Genomic DNA, 20,595 nt, shown 5'->3' with positions numbered 1-20,595 from the left:
TTCAGCAGTATTTCTATCTCTAGCCAAGTAGCTGATTCTACACAGCTCTTGTTAGGAACATGTACAGGTAATCCACAGCTTGCAATCATGCATTTAGTAACCATTCAAAGTTAGAACAGCACTGAAAAAGGTGGCTTATGACTGGTTTTCACACGTACAATGATTATATCTTCTCCATGTTCACATGATCAAAATTCAGCTGCTTGGCAACTGGCATGTACTTATGACAGTTGCAGTCTCCTGGGTCATGTGACCATCACTTGTAACCTTCCCAGCTGGCTTCCAACAAGCAAAGTCAATGATGGAAATCAGATTTGCTTAACTGCATAATTTACTACTGGGAGAAAAGGTCATAAAATGGGGTGCAATTCACTTAACAATCTTGCTGAGCAAGAGAAACGTTGGCCTCACTTGTGAGTGTAAGTTGAGAACTAACTGCACTGATGTAGGTACAGGTCTATAATTAGAATATTAAAATATTCTTTATTGGCCAAGTGTGATTGGAATTTGTCTCCAGTTCATAAGCTTTCAGTGTACCCACAAACAACATAAGATTGACATATGATAAGACATAGATCATAAATCATAAGGTCATCATACATACATCGATGCAATCATACATTGCATCTCGCAAACAAAATGCATGAAATCCTCATCTTATTAAGCACGACCACATTCAACATTACATTTTTCTGTGAGACATGATTAAATGCATCTTTTCCAGACTCCATTACCACAGTCAGAGAATATCATGTTTATCGGTCAGATCGCGAAATCTGTAGAGGAGGTGGAGTTGTTATCTTCTATAAAAAATCCCTAAATCTAAAAACAATTCAAATTACACAGAAACTTGCTCTTCCAGAGGCCATTGTCTGTGAACTGTCATCAAATACCACAATTCGCTTCTTACTATGCTACTGAGCCCCTGATTACGGCATAATTCATGCAAACACTGGGCTGCCTCTTGCCCACACCCTCTTATATTCCTTGGTTACCTCAATCTACCTCTTATAAATTGGACCCTAAATGAATGTACATCCGGACCCATACATGCAACTCTGTACAATGCTGTTACTACACTGGGACTTGATCAATTATAACTAACAATACTAGACTCAACAACCTCATCTGCAACACCTCAAACTCAATATATGGCCTACAAATACAAGAACCCTTTTCAAACAATTTACGCCTTCACAAAGAAGATCATAATGATGGATCCCCAAAATGCAACTTCAGAAAAGCCAACTATGATCTCATAGATGCCGACCTATCATCTGTTGATTGGCACATTCTGTTCTCTAGCTGTAATACTACAGAAGACCATTATAATGCATTCTTATTTGAACTTCAAAGAGTCATTAAACTATATGTACCATTAGTAACCCCCCAAAAGAAAAGAAAAACAAATTACCCAATCAAAAAAAGAGATCGTTATGGCATAAAAACAAAACTACCTACATAACAAACTTTAAAAACCAATACAACACGTTATGCCAACAGATAAAGGAAGAATGCACAAATTACCACTACAAGCAAGAGAAAAATCTCTTATGTACAAAATCCACCCGTGCCTTCTACAATTTTGTAAACACCAAACTTAAGGACTCAAGAACCATTCTACCCCTAAAAGGACCAAATGGGAAAGACTGCAAAGATGAAGCCATTAAGACCAACCTCTTCAACACATTTTTCAGTTTAGTCTTTCAAACAGCAATGGCTCATGCCCCACATTTCCTAGTCATACCACAACTAGCTGTAATGATCAACTACATATTGACTTTACAGAAGATAATGTGGAAAAGGCACTACATAACCTAAAATCATCCTTATCTATTGGCCCCAATGGATTATGTGCATACTTCTTCAAAAAGCTCTCCTCTGCCATAGCGGAACCCCTAAGCATTATATATGAGATGTCATTCAGAACCAGCTCCTTACCAAACTTATGGTCCTTAGCTACGGTCATCCCTATCTTCAGAAAAGGTGACCCCAGCCTGGTTGAAAACTACAGACCAATCTCACTGTGTTGTGTCACATACAAAGTCATGGAATCAATCATTAACCAATTCATCATGCTTACTTAGAGTCAAACAACCTAGCCTCCCAAAAACAATTTGGGAAAAAATTGTCCTGCAATCTTCAACTCCTACACTGCAAAAAACATATGGACTACCCTACTTGACCAGGGTAAAGCTATAGATGCAATTTACATAAATTTCTGCAAAGCCTTTGATTCAGTGGTAAATGACAAACTACTGTTAAAACTATACTCTTACGGCATTTCCGGATCCCTTCATAAGTGGATTATTGCATTCCTGTCAAACAGGCAATAAATAGTAAAAATAGGGAGTGCTATATTAAACCCTGCTCCAGTTAACAGCAGTGTCCCCCAAGGCAGTGTTCTAGGACCCACACTCTTTATATAAATTACCTTTGCGATCACCTTATAAACAACTGTGTCCTCTTCGCGGATGACGTAAAACTATTCAACACCGCCAACAATGCTACTGTCCTTCAAAGTGACCTTGATTATGTGTCTGAATGGTCAAACAATTGGGAACTCCAAATCTCGACCAACAAATGCTCCGTCCTACACATTGATAAAAAAATCAGTACACCAAATACAACTAGGTGGATATGACCTCGTTGATGATCCTCACTCTATGAAGGACCTTGGAGTACTCATATCAAATGACCTAAGCACTAGAACTCACTGTAACAGCATTGCCAAAAAGGCATTAAGAGTTGTAAATTTGTAAATTTAATCTTATGAAGCTTCTCCTCTGGAAATATTGAATTGCTAACTAGAGCATACAAAATTTTTGCTAGACCAATACTCAAATACAGCTCATCAGTCTGGAATCCGCACTGTATATCAAACATTAATATAATTGAGCAAGTCCAGAAGTATTTCACAAGAAGAGTACTACACTCCTCTGCTTGCAACAGAATACCCTATATCACCAGGCTTGAGATTTTAGGCTTGGATAACCTTGAACTATGCTGCCTACGATTGAACTTAAGCGCAGCACACAAAATTATCTGCTACAATGTCCTACCAGTCAATGACTACTTCAGCTTCAACCATAACAACACAAGAGCAAACAATAGATACAAACTCAATGTAAACCGCTCCAAACTTGATTGCAGAAAGTACGACTTCAGCAATAGAGTGGTCAATGCCTGGAATGCACTACCTGACTCTGTTGTTACATCCTCTAACCCTCACTCCTTTGACCTCACCCCATTCAAAAGAGGTCTGTAAGGAGTGTGCATAAGTGCACAATCATGCCTACCGTCCCTGTCTTATTGTCCCCATTTATTCGTACCTATTTCCTGTATTCCTACTCATATTTATACTTATACCTCTTAGCTTATAAGTGAGTGACAAATCAAAATAAATAAATAAAATAAATCATAAAATACCAATAGGAGAGGGTAGTAGGAAGGATAAGAAGATGAGAAAAACAATAGCAATACAGGTCTAGGTAAATATCTTTAGGCATAAGGCGATGCTGTGGGAGTTAGTTGTTTAGCAGAGTTGTTTACCATGGGGAAACCAGAGATCATGAGTTCTAGTCTCATCTTAGGTATGAAAGTTGGTTGGGTGACTTTGGGCTAGTCATTCTTTCTCAGCCCAACCCACCTCACAGGGAAAACCAAAAGAGAAAGGAATATTATGTATGTTCACAGCCTTGAGTTACTTATAAAGTAATAAAGATAGGATAAAAATCTAATAAATAAATCTATTTGGGCTCTTGGCAGAAATTGCCTTGCTTAAGAGAGAAACAACACTGCACATATACTATCTCACAATATTGTATAGATATTATAAGCTAGGAAAAGATACAACAGCTGTCCTTAAATAACATGATTTACTTTGTAACTTAATCATAAACATATCAAACAGTAATTTTATGTTTTTTAATTGCTGAGAACTCCTAAATCTCTGGAGCATTAGAAAAGATTTGTTTGGATATAAAATTCATCCATAAGCCCATCCTTCCTGTGAATTGCATGTCTTCGTTAACAGCTCTGAATAGCACTCATGAAATTGTGTGACTCCCCAGGTTTGCCCCTCAAGTTTAGATAAAGACAATAGCAAAGGAACTGTGTAAATAGGATGTTATGAGCTCCCTCAGCCACACAAGGGAATGAAAATCCTGAAGTTAGTGAAAAATATAACACAGCTACTTCTGTAGCATTTTGTGAAAAAGAAGCACTTTATTGTTTAGCTACCCTGATATGTGAAAAGTCTAAGATACAGCCTTCTCCAGCTAGGCATTTGAGGTGCATGTTGCTTTACACCGCCCATAAAAACATCCATTTTTTTTGCATCCACATTGTGTTCCTCTTTATTACAAATGACAAGAGATGAATGAGTTTCAGATGTATCTTATTTATTGTTCTGTAATTTTCTTGTCATGGATCAATTGCAATAGGTGCTAAGTTTTAAAAGGTCGTTTCTGAGATACACATGTGCTTGCATCAAACTCAAATCCTGATGGATGCATGGGGACCTCACATCCTTTATCTAACCAAAAATAACAAAGAGGTTTGCCATTGCCTTTGCTCAAGATTTTTTTTAACTTTCCCAGTCTCACCCAAAGTAGGACCCAGGGAATTCTCTGGACCAATACTGCTTAACCTCTGAACTGAGGTAAGATTGGACTGATAAGCCCATATCTGAGAGCTGGCAACATGCAGAAATGGTCATTATGTAAAGAGTATTACTTCCTTTCCAGGAATAAAAGACTGTGCTAAGAATAAAAAGTCATTATAAGCATTTTTTCCTAATGCATTTGTCTGCAGATGCTTCCATTGGCATCAAACATTCCTGGAACAGCCGAGCAACACACACCTGGTATGTTTCTGATAACAGCAAGAACACCTAGCAGACTACTGATATCAACAAAATCTTGTTTATGTGAGGCACAGAACAGGTGTGTTGAATTAACTTCAGCCAAGTGGTTAAGCAAGAAGGCATTATTTCATACAATAATAATTTATTTATTTCTCATTTATTTTATTTTTAAAATGTACTATAGATGAACATACTTGCAAACAAATATTTTCCCAGGGAAGCTTACAAAATCCTTAGAAACCAACATGTGGAGAACAAAAAAGGAATGGGAGAAGAGGAGGAAGAAAAAGAGCAAGACAGATAGCATCTACAAAAAGCAGTAAGTAATCTTTTGAAAAGCATTCAAATATATGCCAGGAGGAAACACATTAAAAAGTACAATTGTAGCATAGATTAAAAGTTGGTATGAAAATCCCTGTTTTAACAGTGGCTAGAATTGTATTTGCTAAGAACTGGAAAAATGAAAAAATACCTATGCAGGAGGAAATTATTAAGACAATCATGGACTGTGCCAAAATGAGTAAATTGACATTTGAAATTAGAGAACAAAAGGATAAACAATTTTATATGATATGGGATTTATTTTATCAATGGTTAGATAAAAAGACATGGTAAAGAAATAGACTAGTAAGCCTTAAAATAAAAGTTAATAGATTGATATAGAATACAGTATACAATATATAACCATTGAATGAATGTATAAGATTAAATCATAATGAAAATTAGAATATCTCGTATAAAATGATGGAAAAATAGTTATATGAATGTTTAATAATTGATATTATATAAGCACAAGCTAGATCGATAGGGTGAGAATTTATATAACTTGTGAGTAATGGTTAAAAAAGGATAGCACAAAAGATTGTAACCAACTGACACACTGTATGTATATAATTGAAAAATGGTTTTATGTTTTTATGTTTTGTTCGTATGTTTGTTGTAAAAAATAAAAACTTTGTTAAAAAAAAGTTGGTATGAAAATCCCTCAGAGATAGAATGTCTTTTCCTCGGAACATCAATTCTCAAAGTAAATTCCAATCCATCTCTCTAGGATAGACTTAGCTGGCAACATTAAGATGTATGGACTTCAACTCCCAGAATTCTGAGAGTCAACATCTACACACCCTATATTTGCCAATGTTCAGAAATGCTGCTCTAGAAAAGAATTCCAGAAACAAAGGAGCAACACTGAGAAGGCTCATTCATGGCTATCCATGACCTATGGCTTACGTAACAGGAAGCCATAATAATCACAGGCTGCTGAAGATTGAGGCATGACCAATGAGCAGGATTTATGAAGTCTTAAAGCTCCAGACCTCCATTTGGCTTAGGGCTCACACATAGTATTGAAATGTGTACTGTATAATGACAACAAATTATATTTATTTCCTTAAGATTTCAGTCTACCCATCTTTTTCTTTAGAAGGTAGCTTAAACTCAAGGAGCTAAACAGCTCCATATCTTTGTTCCAATGAAAATAGTAGAAACTCATAACTTCTAGTGACTGGGTTTTTTTTTGTTAACTGATTTTATAAATGATTTTAATCCCAATTAAAAGCTGGTGCTCAAATTTAGCAGACTGGAGATAGTTCTTGACTTATGACTGCTCATGAATTTTAAAGCAAGAAGTTAATCTATTTCGTTTCTGTAACTCTATTGAAGAAAATTGGAAATTACTTTTCCCCTTTCTCTATGACTTTTTCTTTTAGTTCTTATGCCATGACTTATGCCACAATACATTACTTTTTAATAATATTAAAACACATTTGTTTTAATTTTAGCGTATAAAGTTGACTACACAGACATGCACAGCACCTAAATCCTCAAATGCCCTTAAAATCAGAGCAGACGTGCACCAGTGAATCATATCCACTTCTTAAAACTCCCTGTAGTAAGACAATTTCGTTCAGCAATTTCGTTTGCATTATTGAATGCAAATTGCAATAAGGAACTTAGAGCCCTGATTTATCTATGCATGCAAATAAAACCTCAAACTTTGTGGACTAAGGTAAACAAAGAGCAATCAAGCTTCAATTAAGTCTCACCAGTTTTCTAAATATTTGAATAATTAAAATAGCAATCCTAAAACTGAGGAGATCTGGAATGCTTCACTTTCTAAATGGCCTAGATATTGTATTCCCACTTTAAAAGCCACTCAGTTTTGGCAGTATGACTCCAAGTCACAGCTAAATAGAAAATTGCTCTGTTCATGCCTTTGGGTGATCCCAGGGTGACAATTAACTTTTTCAAGTTATGATGGCAGGAAAACAAAAACCAAAGAGTTTTGCAGCCCAGAAAGTCTGTTCAAAGAAGGAAAAATCCACACCTTCCAGAAGGGGTTCTCTTTATTGCTATCTAGGTACCTCAGTAGTTACTGTTAAATGAGGTGTGTAAGAGATTCCATTTGTCCTGTTTACTCTGTACTTCATCTCTAAAGCAGCAAAGAGTACATCTGCACATACCTATCCACACATAGTAATTCATTAGGAAATAAATTCTTTCTGAGAAAGGGAAACATTAATATTATTTTTTTAAAAAAAACAAAATCAATTTGTATATACGATTAATATAATACCAGTCCCAATCTCTGTTGAAAATAATGGATGAATTAGGTCTACACAAGTGTCATGTTAGCCAAAAGCCCCACAACAACATTTGGCTGCTTCTGGTTTCTCAAAAGGGCATTCTCCACATATTTAGCTTCACATATATATGGCCATTTCCCCAAGACTATTTGTCTGTTTGGTGATTGCAATACAGTACATTATCTAGAAATCTACAGGCAATCCTCGACTTAGAACAGTTTGCTTAGTGACTGTTCAAAGTTACAATGGCACTGAAAAAAAGGACTTATGACCATTTTTCACACTTATGCCCATTGAATCATCCTATAGTCACATGATCAAAATTCAGCCGCTTGGCAACTGACTCACGTTTATGACGGTTGCAGTGTCCCACCTTTTGCAACTTTCTGACAAGCAAAGCCAATGGAGAAGCCAGATTCACTTAACGATCGTGGCAAGAAAAGTCATAAAATGGGGCAAAGCTCACTTCACAATTTTCTCACTTAGCAACATAAATTTTGGGCTCAATTGTGGTCGTAAGCTGAGGACTGCCTGTATTTCCTCTAGCTCCAGCTCTACCTCTATATCGGAACTTACGGTTCAGCTTCAATACTCTGGTCAGGAGCGACATAGTTAGCTGGGATATAGCCTTGCAGTTTTTGTCCAGGTCTGGCAAGACCATTCTCCACAAGCAGGTTTGCAAACCACCAGCCCTCCTGAGTGGTATCCAGCACTTCAAGCTTATCTCCAGGTTGAAAACTCAGATCATCCTCAGTCCGGGCTTGGTAAGGAAACAAGGCAACAAATCTGCAGCTCTGTTCTACCGTTCTGAGTGGAGGTGTTATCACTGGTCCTACCGAAGAGCCATTTGTATCGTCGCCTGTCGCCGTCTTACCTCCTGACCTGCAATCACAAACTTTGAAAAGCCAAAGCACGTAGGACTCCAGACTTGCACAATTCTTGTGGCAGCAGTTCCCCATGCTGTGGCTCCTCTTACTTGCTAGCTTCAATTTCTTCAATTTCTTTCTTTCTTCCCTCTCTTTCTCTGGTTCCCCCCGTTAAGCATTCACAAATCCTTGAAAGCTATTTCTTTCATTATCTGTCATTTCCAAACTCATCCTTCGATCCTTTTGAACAAGATAAAAGCCAAGAGGCTTTGCTGGGATTGGGGAAGATCTTTTACTTGGACTTCTTTCCTCTCAATTTCTAAAAATAAAAAGTCTTCCCTAAGAGTTTCTTCCTCGTCTTGTGGCTACTCGCTCAAGATTGAAACCTGAGTAATGAAAAGCAAATCTTCATCTTTGTGTCAGGGGAATTTTTCACTTCCTCTTCTGATCATTCAGAGAGACCTGAGCCATTCTCTTGGGAGCCAAAAAAAAAAAAAGATAAAATAAGCAAACAGAAGCAGAACAGATTTTTTTTTCCAGCTAAATCTCCCTACCTTTCTTCCGCCTAATAACTCAAAGATATACTGTAGCTTACTGCAGAGAGACCAAAACCGTGTCACTCCTGGTAATGAATAACCAATCAGATTGACCTTTTGTGCTAATAAGCTGAAATGTGGACAAACTTCTTTTGTACGAACTTCCTGGTTTCTCTTCTTTCTGCCTCTCTTTTATTACACAGAGAGTGGCGTATTTTCCCTTCTGTTCTGCATAGCACAAATAAAACAATCTGCAAAATCAAAGTACCATATAAATAAATGTGCTGTTATTATCATATTCGGAATGAATTCTCTTTTATATGATTGTATTGAATGTTTTAAAAACAAAATAAAAACTAATGCAAACTAACATAGAGTAAAAAAAGAAAAAGAAATAAAAAAGAAAACTAAAAGTAGGAAAAAGTAAAAGAAAATATAAAAGAAAAAAGATACAAAGAAGTAGCTTTCAATTTTCTTTATAACAGGCATAAAATTACTTCTTACTCTCTGGTCACAGTGTACCCTTCTTCTTTCTATTCTAATTATCAAAACCATAAATGATACATTATGTTCATTTTATAATGGGCTTCCAGTCAGCAATAAATGTGGTTTATTGGTGTTTTTTTTTTCCTGATCAGGTAAGTCAGTTTAAACATCTTAGCAAGATCCAGCTCTCATTTTAACTAACCATTCCTCCTCTGCGGTCAATGCCCAATTTTTCTGTCCAGGTCCATACAATAATCTTATTACAGTTATCATGTACAAAAACAAAGTTCCATGATATGCTTCCAATTGTTTGTCTGTCAATCACAAAAGAAAAACCTCTCGTTTTCAATTCTATAGTAATCTTTAAAATCCTCTGAATCAGTATATGTACTTGAATCCAGAATTTTCTAACTTTTTTACAAGTCCACCAAACATGGCAAAACATCTCTCTCTATTTCCAAAATAAATTTTAAGCACCTTTATACATTCTACTCAATTTCTCTGGTGACATATGCCATATTTCATTTTATAAAAATTCTGTTTAAGATGATAACAAATTTCAATTCTTTCAGTCACATATTTTCCATTGTTTCATCTGTATATTATAACCAAAATTTTAGCCTACTTTATCAGACATTCATTTGCATACTTCTGTTTCAACTTTCAATATCCCCTGCCACCAGTTCTTCTCTTGATTTTATTTTACATTCCCCCTTGACAAATTTCTAGTTCACAAATTAGCCAGTTGTACTTTCCTATTATTTCTCACCTACAATATGCTTTTTGTGTTGAGAGGCACAAAGGGGTTTTCAGGCACAATCTGGAGTTATATTTATTCCATATTCTCAATATGGCATGCCTAACATAATGGTTTTTAAAAAATAAACATTAACTTTGTTTTTGTTGTACCACAAATACCCATGCCACCCAAATCTCGGATCATATCTTTCTAACTATAGAAGTCTTTTGTTTCTCAGCAACACTTACTGTTTCATCCAAACTAACAGCAAACTGCAAAACACACATTGAAATCTGGTGAACCCTCTCTTTCTTTTGCTTCTTGTAGCACATTATACTGTATTTAACTCATGCTATTTTCCCATACAAACTTTAGATATAACTTCTGCCACTCTTTAAATGGTGCACCAGTTGTCAAAACAGTAACTTTTGAAATAAAAAGTCATACTATTCAAGACATTCATTTTTAATTACAAAAATTCTCCCTAGCAATGAAAATTGTTGTTCCTCCCATATTAACATATGTTTTTAACTTCATTCCATGTCTTAACATAATTATTTTGAATTAACATACAATTTATATTTATCCTAAGGATAACCTCATTTTTTACTTAATTTGCTTATCAATTCTGTTTGATCTTCCATTTACATATTTTAGCTAGTATCTTCATCTTCTGTTTATTAAAACTTGCTAAACACCGTATTCCTTTAATGTGTCCATTCATATTTCAATTCATTTTAAGGAATCTTCTAGAACCAACACCATCATCTGCAGTTTCTTTTTTAATCTTTACTCCCTCAGTTTTCTCATCTGTCCTATATCTGTATTCTATATAAACAAGAAAAGAACAGTCAGTATTCCTGTCTTGTTCCTTTTTGTATCTCACAAGCTTTGTTAGATCTCCATTAAAAATCATTTGTGCTTTCTGTGAGGTAGATTGATCTCATCCATTTTATGAAGTTCTGTCCAAAATTCATATCTTCCAGAATCTTAAACAAGAAATCCCAGTTCAAATTGTCAAAGGACTTTTCTACATCTAAGAAGATCAATACAGTTTGTTTTTTATTATGTACCAGTCTTATTGATATTTCTTTCAAAATGATACTTGGAGGCTACATTCAGTATCTCATGACATACCTTTTCCAAAGTCACAGAGCCATTGTACAGCTCATGGAAACCTCTTGCATTCTTGAAAGGCTTCATTTAGTATAACCTTCTTAAACTTTCTGCCACCAGATACATAGCTCCAGGATAATAATAGAACTTAGACTTATATACTGCTTTACAGTACTTTACAGCCCTCTCTATGCTGTTTAAAGTATCAGCCTATTGCCCGCAACCATTCCTTCCATCCACTCCTGTTCTAAATAATGACAGATATGGTTGGCAGTGATAAAAGAAAACTCAGAAAACAAGTTAATTGAAAACAGAATTCAAGACAACATTAGTATCAAGCAGCAGAAAAAGGAGAAGAGGCAAGATAATTTCTGCATGCCCACAATTACATCTATTATCTAGGAATATAGATCACTCAGTGCCGGATATATGATGTAGTACACCTTAAGTAAAATCATAATATGGCTCTAATATCACAACTGTGGAGTATCCATTTAAGTCAATTTTCCTGTAAAAATATCACTGCCCTGTTAAAATACATTTTAGCATTTTGACCTATTCGCAGGTCAAAATTCTTCTACAGAATGATGGGCCTTTGGACTGAAAAGTGTAGCATGTTTAATAAATAATTGTGTCCACATCAAAATGTCCCATATTTTAGACATAGGTTGGTATTTAACAGAACTGGGATTTGTTCAATTTTTCTATGTACGTAACCCACCGAGCAATTCATACATATATGGTTGAAAAGGCAAAAGATATATTTAAATGAAGATATGTGAGTTCCAAAATCTCCTCTATTGAATGCTGTTATAAACTGTATAAATAGTCTTAGGATGCTTACACATAGTGGTTTTAAGACAGTTTGAAATCTCCTCCCTATTTCCCTGAACCTCCCTATTCCCCTGACATGGACAGAAATTAGAAGCTGAATTGTTTTATGATCAACTCCAGAGTTGTGAACATAAACTCACTGCAAAATTAGTCTTTTTTTCTTGAAATACTTCCACTCTGAAGAACTTCAGAACAGTCTCTTCCTTCTTTGCTGGAAACTTTGATCTTTCTGATTCATTCTGCTTACTCTTTCAGAATCATGTCAACTTTAATGAATCGATTCTTTAAACAGTAGTTGATGTTTTAATGAGGTGGCAGGAAAGTGCTGTGTGCATGCAAGGTCCAAAGCATTTCTTTCAAATTATTTTTGAATTATATACAACCATACTACATATGTTTTATTTATGAAAAAGCCAAGCATAGTAGGCAGCAAAAAAAAAGTCCTATGCAGTCAAATCAACTGTGACTGCATAATATCTTTAGAAAGAACAAAGATTGAACTCTCTCTGAAACGTTTTTCTATCCTCATCAATAAAAAGTAGAAATCTTATTTTCAAAGACGAGAAGGAGGAATTGCAGCCTTTAGGGAACATTATTCTTTGTTAGTTAATTTGCTAAGCAGACCTCTCATTAGTTTACTGGAGTATACAATCCTTTCATAGCAACTAGAGCATCCAAATTCATAGCATTGTAAATACTCTTTCATTGTAGGGCATAAAAAAATCTGAGTCATTTTTTTTTTCACTCTGAAAACTTATTCCCCAAATCCTTATTAACATAATGAATAGATGTGATAAATCCTGTTTTCTGCTACTTGCACTGTGAATATGTTTCGAGATCAGTAGCAAGGCTAACAATACACATGGAATTCCAGCTTATAATTGTTCAGAATCTTCAGACTCCAACACTAGAGACAGTTCTTTTCTCATCTAAAATCAGAAATATTTTATACCTATTCTTTTATTCAGCTAATAACTTGATTGTCTAAGATGCTTACATTACAACAGCATGTTTTCAGTGCTCTGAGAGGTTCATTTACAAGCAAGTATAAATTAATGAAATCATAGCAATAGCCTGGCTTTACCATATAATGAGATCTAGAACTGTTAACATGGTGTAAAACTTCAAAGCTATAGTTATACAATATTAGCTGCCACACTGTGTTGCCTTAAGGCTTGGCTACCCATTTGGTAATATTGGCAGAGTAGATGGCACTCCCACTAAGGTTCCTGCTGTTTACCTAGTTTAGTTTTTATCTCAGCCACTCTCTAATGAGCTGCACCTTTTGTTCCTCTTTCACTTTCTAAAAAGAAAAAAGAAAGAAAGAAAAATGTGCACTGAGCATCTGTGTATCTCCAGATGGCCTTTGGAGAAGAGAAGGCCAGATAATTTTTGTACATTGGAGTACTATAGTTCTAATGTCTATGGAGATGCTCAGTCATCTAGGTCATGGTTATCTCAAAGATGTTTTTTTTTCAAAAGGCAACTTGGCTTTCTTTGTTTTTCCTTGAGTTTCACTTCTCATCCAAGAAGCTTCTTCAGTTCTAAACAGTAAAGAATGAAAGGATGTATAGACCTTGTAGTCATCTGGTTGTTAGCACTCTGAGAATCATTGAGAACACTTGGGGGTGTATCTGTGACCTCAGGGTCACTTGAACAGCCCAAATGGGTGTGGAACTTGCTTGGAACTATTGAAATAATTCATTCATTCAATTCAATTCTACTCTACTCCATTCCATGCCATTCCATTTTTCTGATTCGATTCTATTCGATTCTATCTAGCTACCATGTTTCTCCAGCAATACACCCCCCCATAGGAAGACCCAGTATGTTTTCTAGGCATAAAATGAAATTAAGCCCCTCCCCCCAAATTTAGGCCTATTTTAAAACATGTGAAATTGGGGGGGAAGGCGGGGGGAGAACTTGCCATTAGGAGAGCCCCATGGGCAGCTACGCTTGCCATCAGTCGCTCCTAACAGCCGTTCATGGTGGAGCGCAGAGGGCTCCCTACTCCGACCAAGCACCTTTGCTGCAGACCTGGGTCAGCAGGCGGGTGATGGGGATGTCTGCCAGCAGCATTTCAGCAGTTTCTCAGGCCTCCATAGCTTCCATAGTTCCCATTGGTGCTGGCGCCTCTCTTGCCAGTGCTGTCTCGAACAACAGCGTCTGAGTCGCTCCCGCTTCCCCCCATCCCCATTACAACAGGAAAAAATTTTTTTTGAGGTACCTGGGAGTGCCGTGCACAGCATTTTGGTTTAATCCCAAGCGGCTGAGTGGGCTTGAGAAGAGCCGAGCGAGCGTCTCTGCTGCTGCTACCCTTGGTGCTCCAGCCTCAGGCTCTGCAAGCTTCCAAAAGTCCCAGTGCACAGTCCGTTCCTGCATTTCAAGTGCACCCAGGCTGAGCTGCAGCTGTCCCTCTCTCGCCAGCACCATCTCCAACAACAGTGGCAGCAGCGGCAGGAACCATAGAAGTTATGGAGACAGCTCCCCCACCTGAGAAGCAGCTGAAATGCTTCCACAGTTCCCGCCGCTGCTGCCGCTGTTGTTGGAGACAGTGCTGGTGAGAGAGGGACAGCTGCAGCTTGGCCTGGGCGCGCTTGAAATGCAGGAATGGGCTGCGCACCGGGACTTTTGGAAACTTGCAGAGCTTGAGGCTGGAGCACCAAGGGTAGCAGCAGCAAAGACGCTCGCTCGGCTCTTCTCACGCCCACCCAGCCACTCGGGATTAAACCAAAACGCAGCGCACAGTGCTCCCAGGTACCTCAAAATGATTTTTTTCCCTGTTGTTACGGGTACAGGGGAAAAGCGGAAGCAATTCAGATGCTATTGTTGGAGACGGCGCTGGCGAGAGAGGTGCCAGCACCGGTGGGAACCGTGGAAGCTATGGAGGCCTGAGAAGCAGCTGAAACGCTGCCAGCAGACATCCCACCACCCGCCTGCTGACCCAGGTCTGAAGCAAAGGCACTTGGCAGGGGTAGGGAGCCCTCCACGCTTGGCCATGATTGGCCGTTAGGAGTGGCTGGTGGTGAGGATCGCTGATTGCGGGGCACTCTAGGCCAGGGTGCGTGGGAGGGAGAAATTAATTCACCCCCAAAAGGCATCCTAGCCATTTTTTCGGGGCTCAAAAAAAAAATAAGACGCGGCCTTATTATATAAGAAACACGGTAATATCATTCTAATGAGTGGTTTTACCTTTTGGGGGGTAGGGGAGCACCAGTACTTACAAGGATGTTGAATTGTGCCAAAATACGTATTTATTTATTTTATTTTATTTTAGATTTTTAACCCTGCCTTGAGTTATTTTTATAAATAAAACATATAGGAAAAGGGAACATATAGGAAAAAATAGGAAAACCAAAATAGGAAAACCTCCTATTTTCCCCTGACTAGGGAAGGTCCATACATCTTAGAGTTGCCTTGTTGAGAAATATTGCTCTACTCAATTTGAAACTCCTTGTACAATTGCATTATCTATTGTTCATATGGAAGGCTTTCCCATTTGACTTACATGTTGACATGGGATTATAGTTCTTTGATTATTCTTCTTGAACATAAGAACTGGGTGGCCTGAATTGCTACTTTAAACGGAACATAATTAAATGGATTATGCAAAAATGTAATAACTGTTAGCAATTCAAGAGTTCAGATTTCTATGTAGTGTTTACTGCTGTTAGCATTGTGCATATACTCTGTTGAAAATTATAGCATTTTAAGTTGTTTTAAATGCACAGTTTGTGGCTTATCGGTGTGCATTCTTTACAAACATTTTCCTGATAAAAGCCTGACATTACCTCTAATTCCAATAAACCCTATTCCATTTAACACAATATCAGCTTAGGTTGTTTACTTATACAAAATAACTATAATAATTAACACAGCTCTAAAACATGCTTTTCTTGACTAAGCAAGGGACAACAATTGCATAAACAAATTAGATGTTGGTTTAATGGAGGAAAAACCTTGAATGCATTTTTTAAATGTGTTGTCTGTATATGTGTGCTTAATTAAATCACAGTTCTAATATAGCTGAAACAGTTGCATTTCAGGAATATATAACACTTATTTGCACATTAATTGGCGCCATACTTTACAATGGTATTTGGGAAAGCAGTAATAAAATGGCTTCCTTTGCTATGTGAGACTCTTTTTAATTTGCATTTACTTTTTGAAATATCCTTGAGTAAATATCCATTATTATCAGGTTTACTTTTAGATGATGTTACGGAGAACACCGAACTGCATTTGCAAAATGAATACTAACCAATGCTACCAATTACCTAAGCCGGTTTGTATGTTCTGCATTTAAATCATTTAGCCCACTGCCATTATAATGTAGCTGCAGAGAAGAGGGAAAAAGCAGAAGCAAGGCTATTTTATCATTTCTGCCAGCTGCCTTGGGCACTTTCCTAAATCTGACTTTGCCAGCAGCCATTCCATCATGAAACCTGTATAAGAATCATAACATTCAGAACTGGGATTTCTTTTGCTGTTCTTCTTTCTCCATCATCTTCTCCTTTGTGGACCAAATATTTCAGACTGTAATCCTATTGCAGAGACCACCTTTTCAAAATGTGTGCACGGTGCTGTTATATAATAGAAATGCTTTAAATTAATACATTCAAATTGCCTGGTTTGAAGGGTTCCGTCTTATGCCTCATTAAAAAAATCATTTATTTTCTCCAAGTGCAGTTTTCAAGGTGTATCGAATTAGTCCAGGTTAGGAAATCAACTTGGAACGGATCTAGGATTAGCTGTTCAAAGTTATGACAGAATATCCCCAACCCCTCCCCTCCCCCGAAAAGGTGCTTATGACCACTTTCAAAGTAATGGCTGCTGCAGTTCCCCTGCCATTGTTCATCTTTACATTTGACTACAGGGATTCTGAAGTAAAAAAAAACATCTTCCCCATCCATCCCACCGTGGTGGCACAGTGGTTAGAATGCAGTATTGCAGGCTACTTCTGCTGACTGCTATTTGACAGTTCCAATCTCACCAGGTTCAAGCTTTTCATCCTTCCAAGGTTGGTAAAATGAGGAGCCAGATTGTTGGGGGCAATAGGCTGACTTTGTAAACCACTTAGAGAGGGCTGTAAAAGCACCGTGAAGCAGTGTATAAGGTTAAGTGCTTTTGCTATTGCTATTCCTTAGGTTTTTAGCAGAGGGTGCTAAGGCAAGGGAGCCTAAAGTCAATCAGCAGAAATGACCAGCAAATGGAGGGATGAGGACTATTTCTCATCCAGCCATCCAAAGGACTTCAAGGACTTGGCGTCCTCCTCACCCAGCTCCAGAACCCAGCAACACCCAACTTGCCTTTTTATTTTTGCAGAAGAACCTGGGTAATGCTATATGAGGTAATATGAAGCTCAGCTGCTGGCCTCTCCTAGCAGGTAGTACTTCTCATGAGACTCTGTAGGGTAAAAAAAAAACCTCTGTTTTTTTAAGGAGTCTCCAGAAACTCCACAAACATCTCATTTTGGGAGCCAGCTGCCCCTGGGGAACCCTGAGGTACAAGGGAGCAGAGCACCAAGTGCCTCGGGGGTGGGGGAAGGATGGGCCTGGACCTGTGCTAATCCTCCATTGACCTCCCCCATCTCTGAAGCTCTCACTTAATGATCCAATAACAATTGGATCAGGCAGATTAGAGATAGGGAAATATTAAGGGAGAAATTTCACTTAATGGTCATCACAATATGCAACCATAATGAACAGACTCCATTATAAGTCAAAAGTAAAAGACTACCTGCATGTCCTTCTTGGAAAGCATCTAAAAACAAAACAAAGAATGAACGTAGGTGTTTCCTATTAATTTTAACTTTACAGGCAAACCATATCAGATGCAGCAACAAAGAGGGTGGTGACATTGTCCACACACTGCAGCAAGCAATGACTTGCTTAATCACTGTTTGTGGGTGCTATAAAGGAAATTGTGTTGTGCAAGAGTTAAGGGGATGATGCAGTGGCTCAGTGGCTAAGACGCTGAGCTTGTCTATCAGAAAAGTCAACAGTTTGGCGGTTCGAATCCGTAGCACTGTAAAACGGAGTGAACTCCTGTTACTTATCCCAGCTTCTGCCAACCTAGCAGTTCAAAAGCATGTAAAAATTCAAGTAGAAAAATAGGGACCACTTTGGTGGGAAGGTAACAGCATTCTGTGCTCCTTCAGTATTTAGTCATGCCAGCCACATGACCATGGAAACAGCGCTGGCTCTTCAGCTTTGTAATGGAGATGAGTACTGGTCCCTAGAGCCGGAAACGACTAACACGTATGTGGGGTGTGGGAACCTTTACCTTTATTATAGCTTGCTATTTTATTGCAGGAATTCCTCAGAACAGTTATTTGACTGCTATACTAATGTTACCTAAATTTGTTGTTTTAGTTACAAAGTGGATTTCCTTCAGAGAGCTTGTTTAATTTAATGGATAAAAATGTAAGCTGAGGGATAAAAGGCTAGGCTATTGGAGACCAGAAATTCCTCAAATTAAATTTTTGCCTAAGGCCCGAGTTGCTGATTATATATAAAGGTTCTGCATTTGTCCATGCAATTTTGCTTTTGACCTTTGAGATGACATAAATGATGGCTGTAGCACAAACATAGAGTATATATTTCCGTCTTGCTATCCTCAATTCAGGGGTGTGTCTGTGTGTGTGTGTACACACACACACACACACACAGTCTTTCATGATTATAAGCCATCCAGAGATACCTTGTGCTAAGATCCCAAATGTGCTTTTTCAAGAGGCAACTGGACTTCCTGATTTCCGGAAAGTCCAGTTGCTTCTTGAAAAAGCACCTTTGGGACAACCATGACCTGTATGACTAAGAATCTGTATAGACACCTGTGGTAACATGGGTGGCCAATAAACTTTATAAATAAAATAAAAGAAACGAAAGTTTTGGCATCATAAGCAAAATAAGCTAGCTCATTTGAGTGTTCTAATATTCTTTTGAAGAAATTGGCTTTTTTTAGTTCTTTTTGTTCAGTTTCCAACAAACACTTATCACATCGCAGAAGAAATACATCCCATTATCAGTCTTAAGGGTATTTAAGCTTTTGTCATTTATTCATTCATTCATTCAAATAATAATAATAACCTATTATATAAAGGCCTGTAATTGAAAACATATAATTAAGTATGTCATTGAATATATGACTCATAATTATATCTTTATCTCCGCCTCAAGTGAAATGTCAGAGGATTGGGATTTTAATGTTTCATTAATTAGCCTAAAATGCATTTGCTGGATTTTATTCTGCAAAAAGTAGAGCGTAGCTAAAGTATGTAAACTATTTACAAAATGGTATTTGACCACTGATCTGTTTCTGAGTATCTGACTACTGTATCTGATCTGCAAAATCCAATCATTCTTTGCTGCCATCAAGTGGTAATCTGGGTTTTTGTAGCCCAGTTATGGTAGAGCTATTTAAATGTTGGGCTCAAGCTATTCCAGCAAGATTCACGTCCAGTTAGCGGCTGCCTGGCATGGAGTAATCAACAGAAGCATTATTCTTCATTGCATATGCTATTCTGACCAAGGCTTATGGAGACACTAATAAACACGTTAGTCCCAAAACCTTTTTATTTCAACGGCTGTGAATTTTAATCACTCACAGCCCACCAGTCCCAAACAGTTTGTAAATAGTCCCATGGAAGTCTGCCAAAGTACTTCAAGATAAGTCTGATAAGCATGCACTTTTATTTTCCTTGAAATGCTGCCAACAACTAAATGTCCAATTAGTTACAGAAGGCCAAACTGGAACGAAAATTCAACATTGAGCTTCAGGTTTCAAACCGACCAGTATGAACAATGTTGCTTTCTGCAAAGATTCATGTCCTTTTGCTCCTCCTTTATGTCTTATGGGAGGGCCAATTACCTCCAAGCCTTACTCCTGAGTTATCCCATTTATCTTAACTTCTTGCCTTCTGGCAGCTCTGCGTATATGCACACTGGGAATAGGCTCCCCTTGCTCCTCTGCCTCACTGCTATAAGATTCTGGAGGCTATAGAGTCAGCACATAACTCCCAGATAGCCCTGGCCCCATCTCTATATCAGACGCAGGATCCTCGTCCAATTCTTCCCCAGACTCCTGGACTGGCCTATGTTCCTCCCCACTGTCCGACTCTGCTGCTGTCTCCGCAGGCTGCCAATGGACCACAACAGATGTATTCTGCAGCTGAATAACAGCAACATGAAGTTACTGTTGTATCGTAGATGTTTATTGTCCCATGTGGAGTTGCACTTCCCATGAAGGAAATGTTGTGCAATCTTGAGTTTATCCTGGACCCTTGGCTCCTATTAGAACAGTGGTGGAAACCATGGTGGGGAGTCCCTTTGATGTTTCAGGAGATTCCTCCAATTGCTTCCTTTTCTGGACCAGAATACGTTGAAGAGATCATGGCCATTTCTAAATTTATTTTCATCAATAATCAAGTACTATCAAATCATTTTATCCTAGATAAGGTTTATCCAGGATAAAATTACTTGATAGTACTTAATTGATTACCAGTATTAGTGAAAATATATTTAGAAATGACATGGTTAAGATTTATCCCGGATGTTTCCAAACT

The 20,595-nt window shown here is 37.8% G+C and overlaps 1 protein-coding gene across 1 annotated transcript in view; it reads right to left on the bottom strand.

The window, feature by feature from the left end:
* FRK (fyn related Src family tyrosine kinase) overlaps positions 1–8,952 on the bottom strand; it is a 60,162-nt gene extending 51,210 nt beyond the window's left edge. The window contains exon 1 of the mRNA XM_026726587.2: positions 8,029–8,952. Coding sequence (XP_026582372.2) covers positions 8,029–8,411 — 383 coding nt within the window. The 5' untranslated portion in view covers positions 8,412–8,952. The remainder of the gene's footprint in view (positions 1–8,028) is intronic.
* Positions 8,953–20,595: the final 11,643 nt, after the last annotated feature.

This window comes from Pseudonaja textilis, chromosome 1 (assembly GCF_049901715.1).
Source record: "Pseudonaja textilis isolate UNSWEBS1 chromosome 1, rPseTex1.2, whole genome shotgun sequence".
NCBI lineage: Eukaryota > Metazoa > Chordata > Lepidosauria > Squamata > Elapidae > Pseudonaja > Pseudonaja textilis.
The sequence above is the reverse complement of the archived record's forward strand: the minus strand, read 5'-3'. Positions and strand labels throughout refer to the sequence as shown.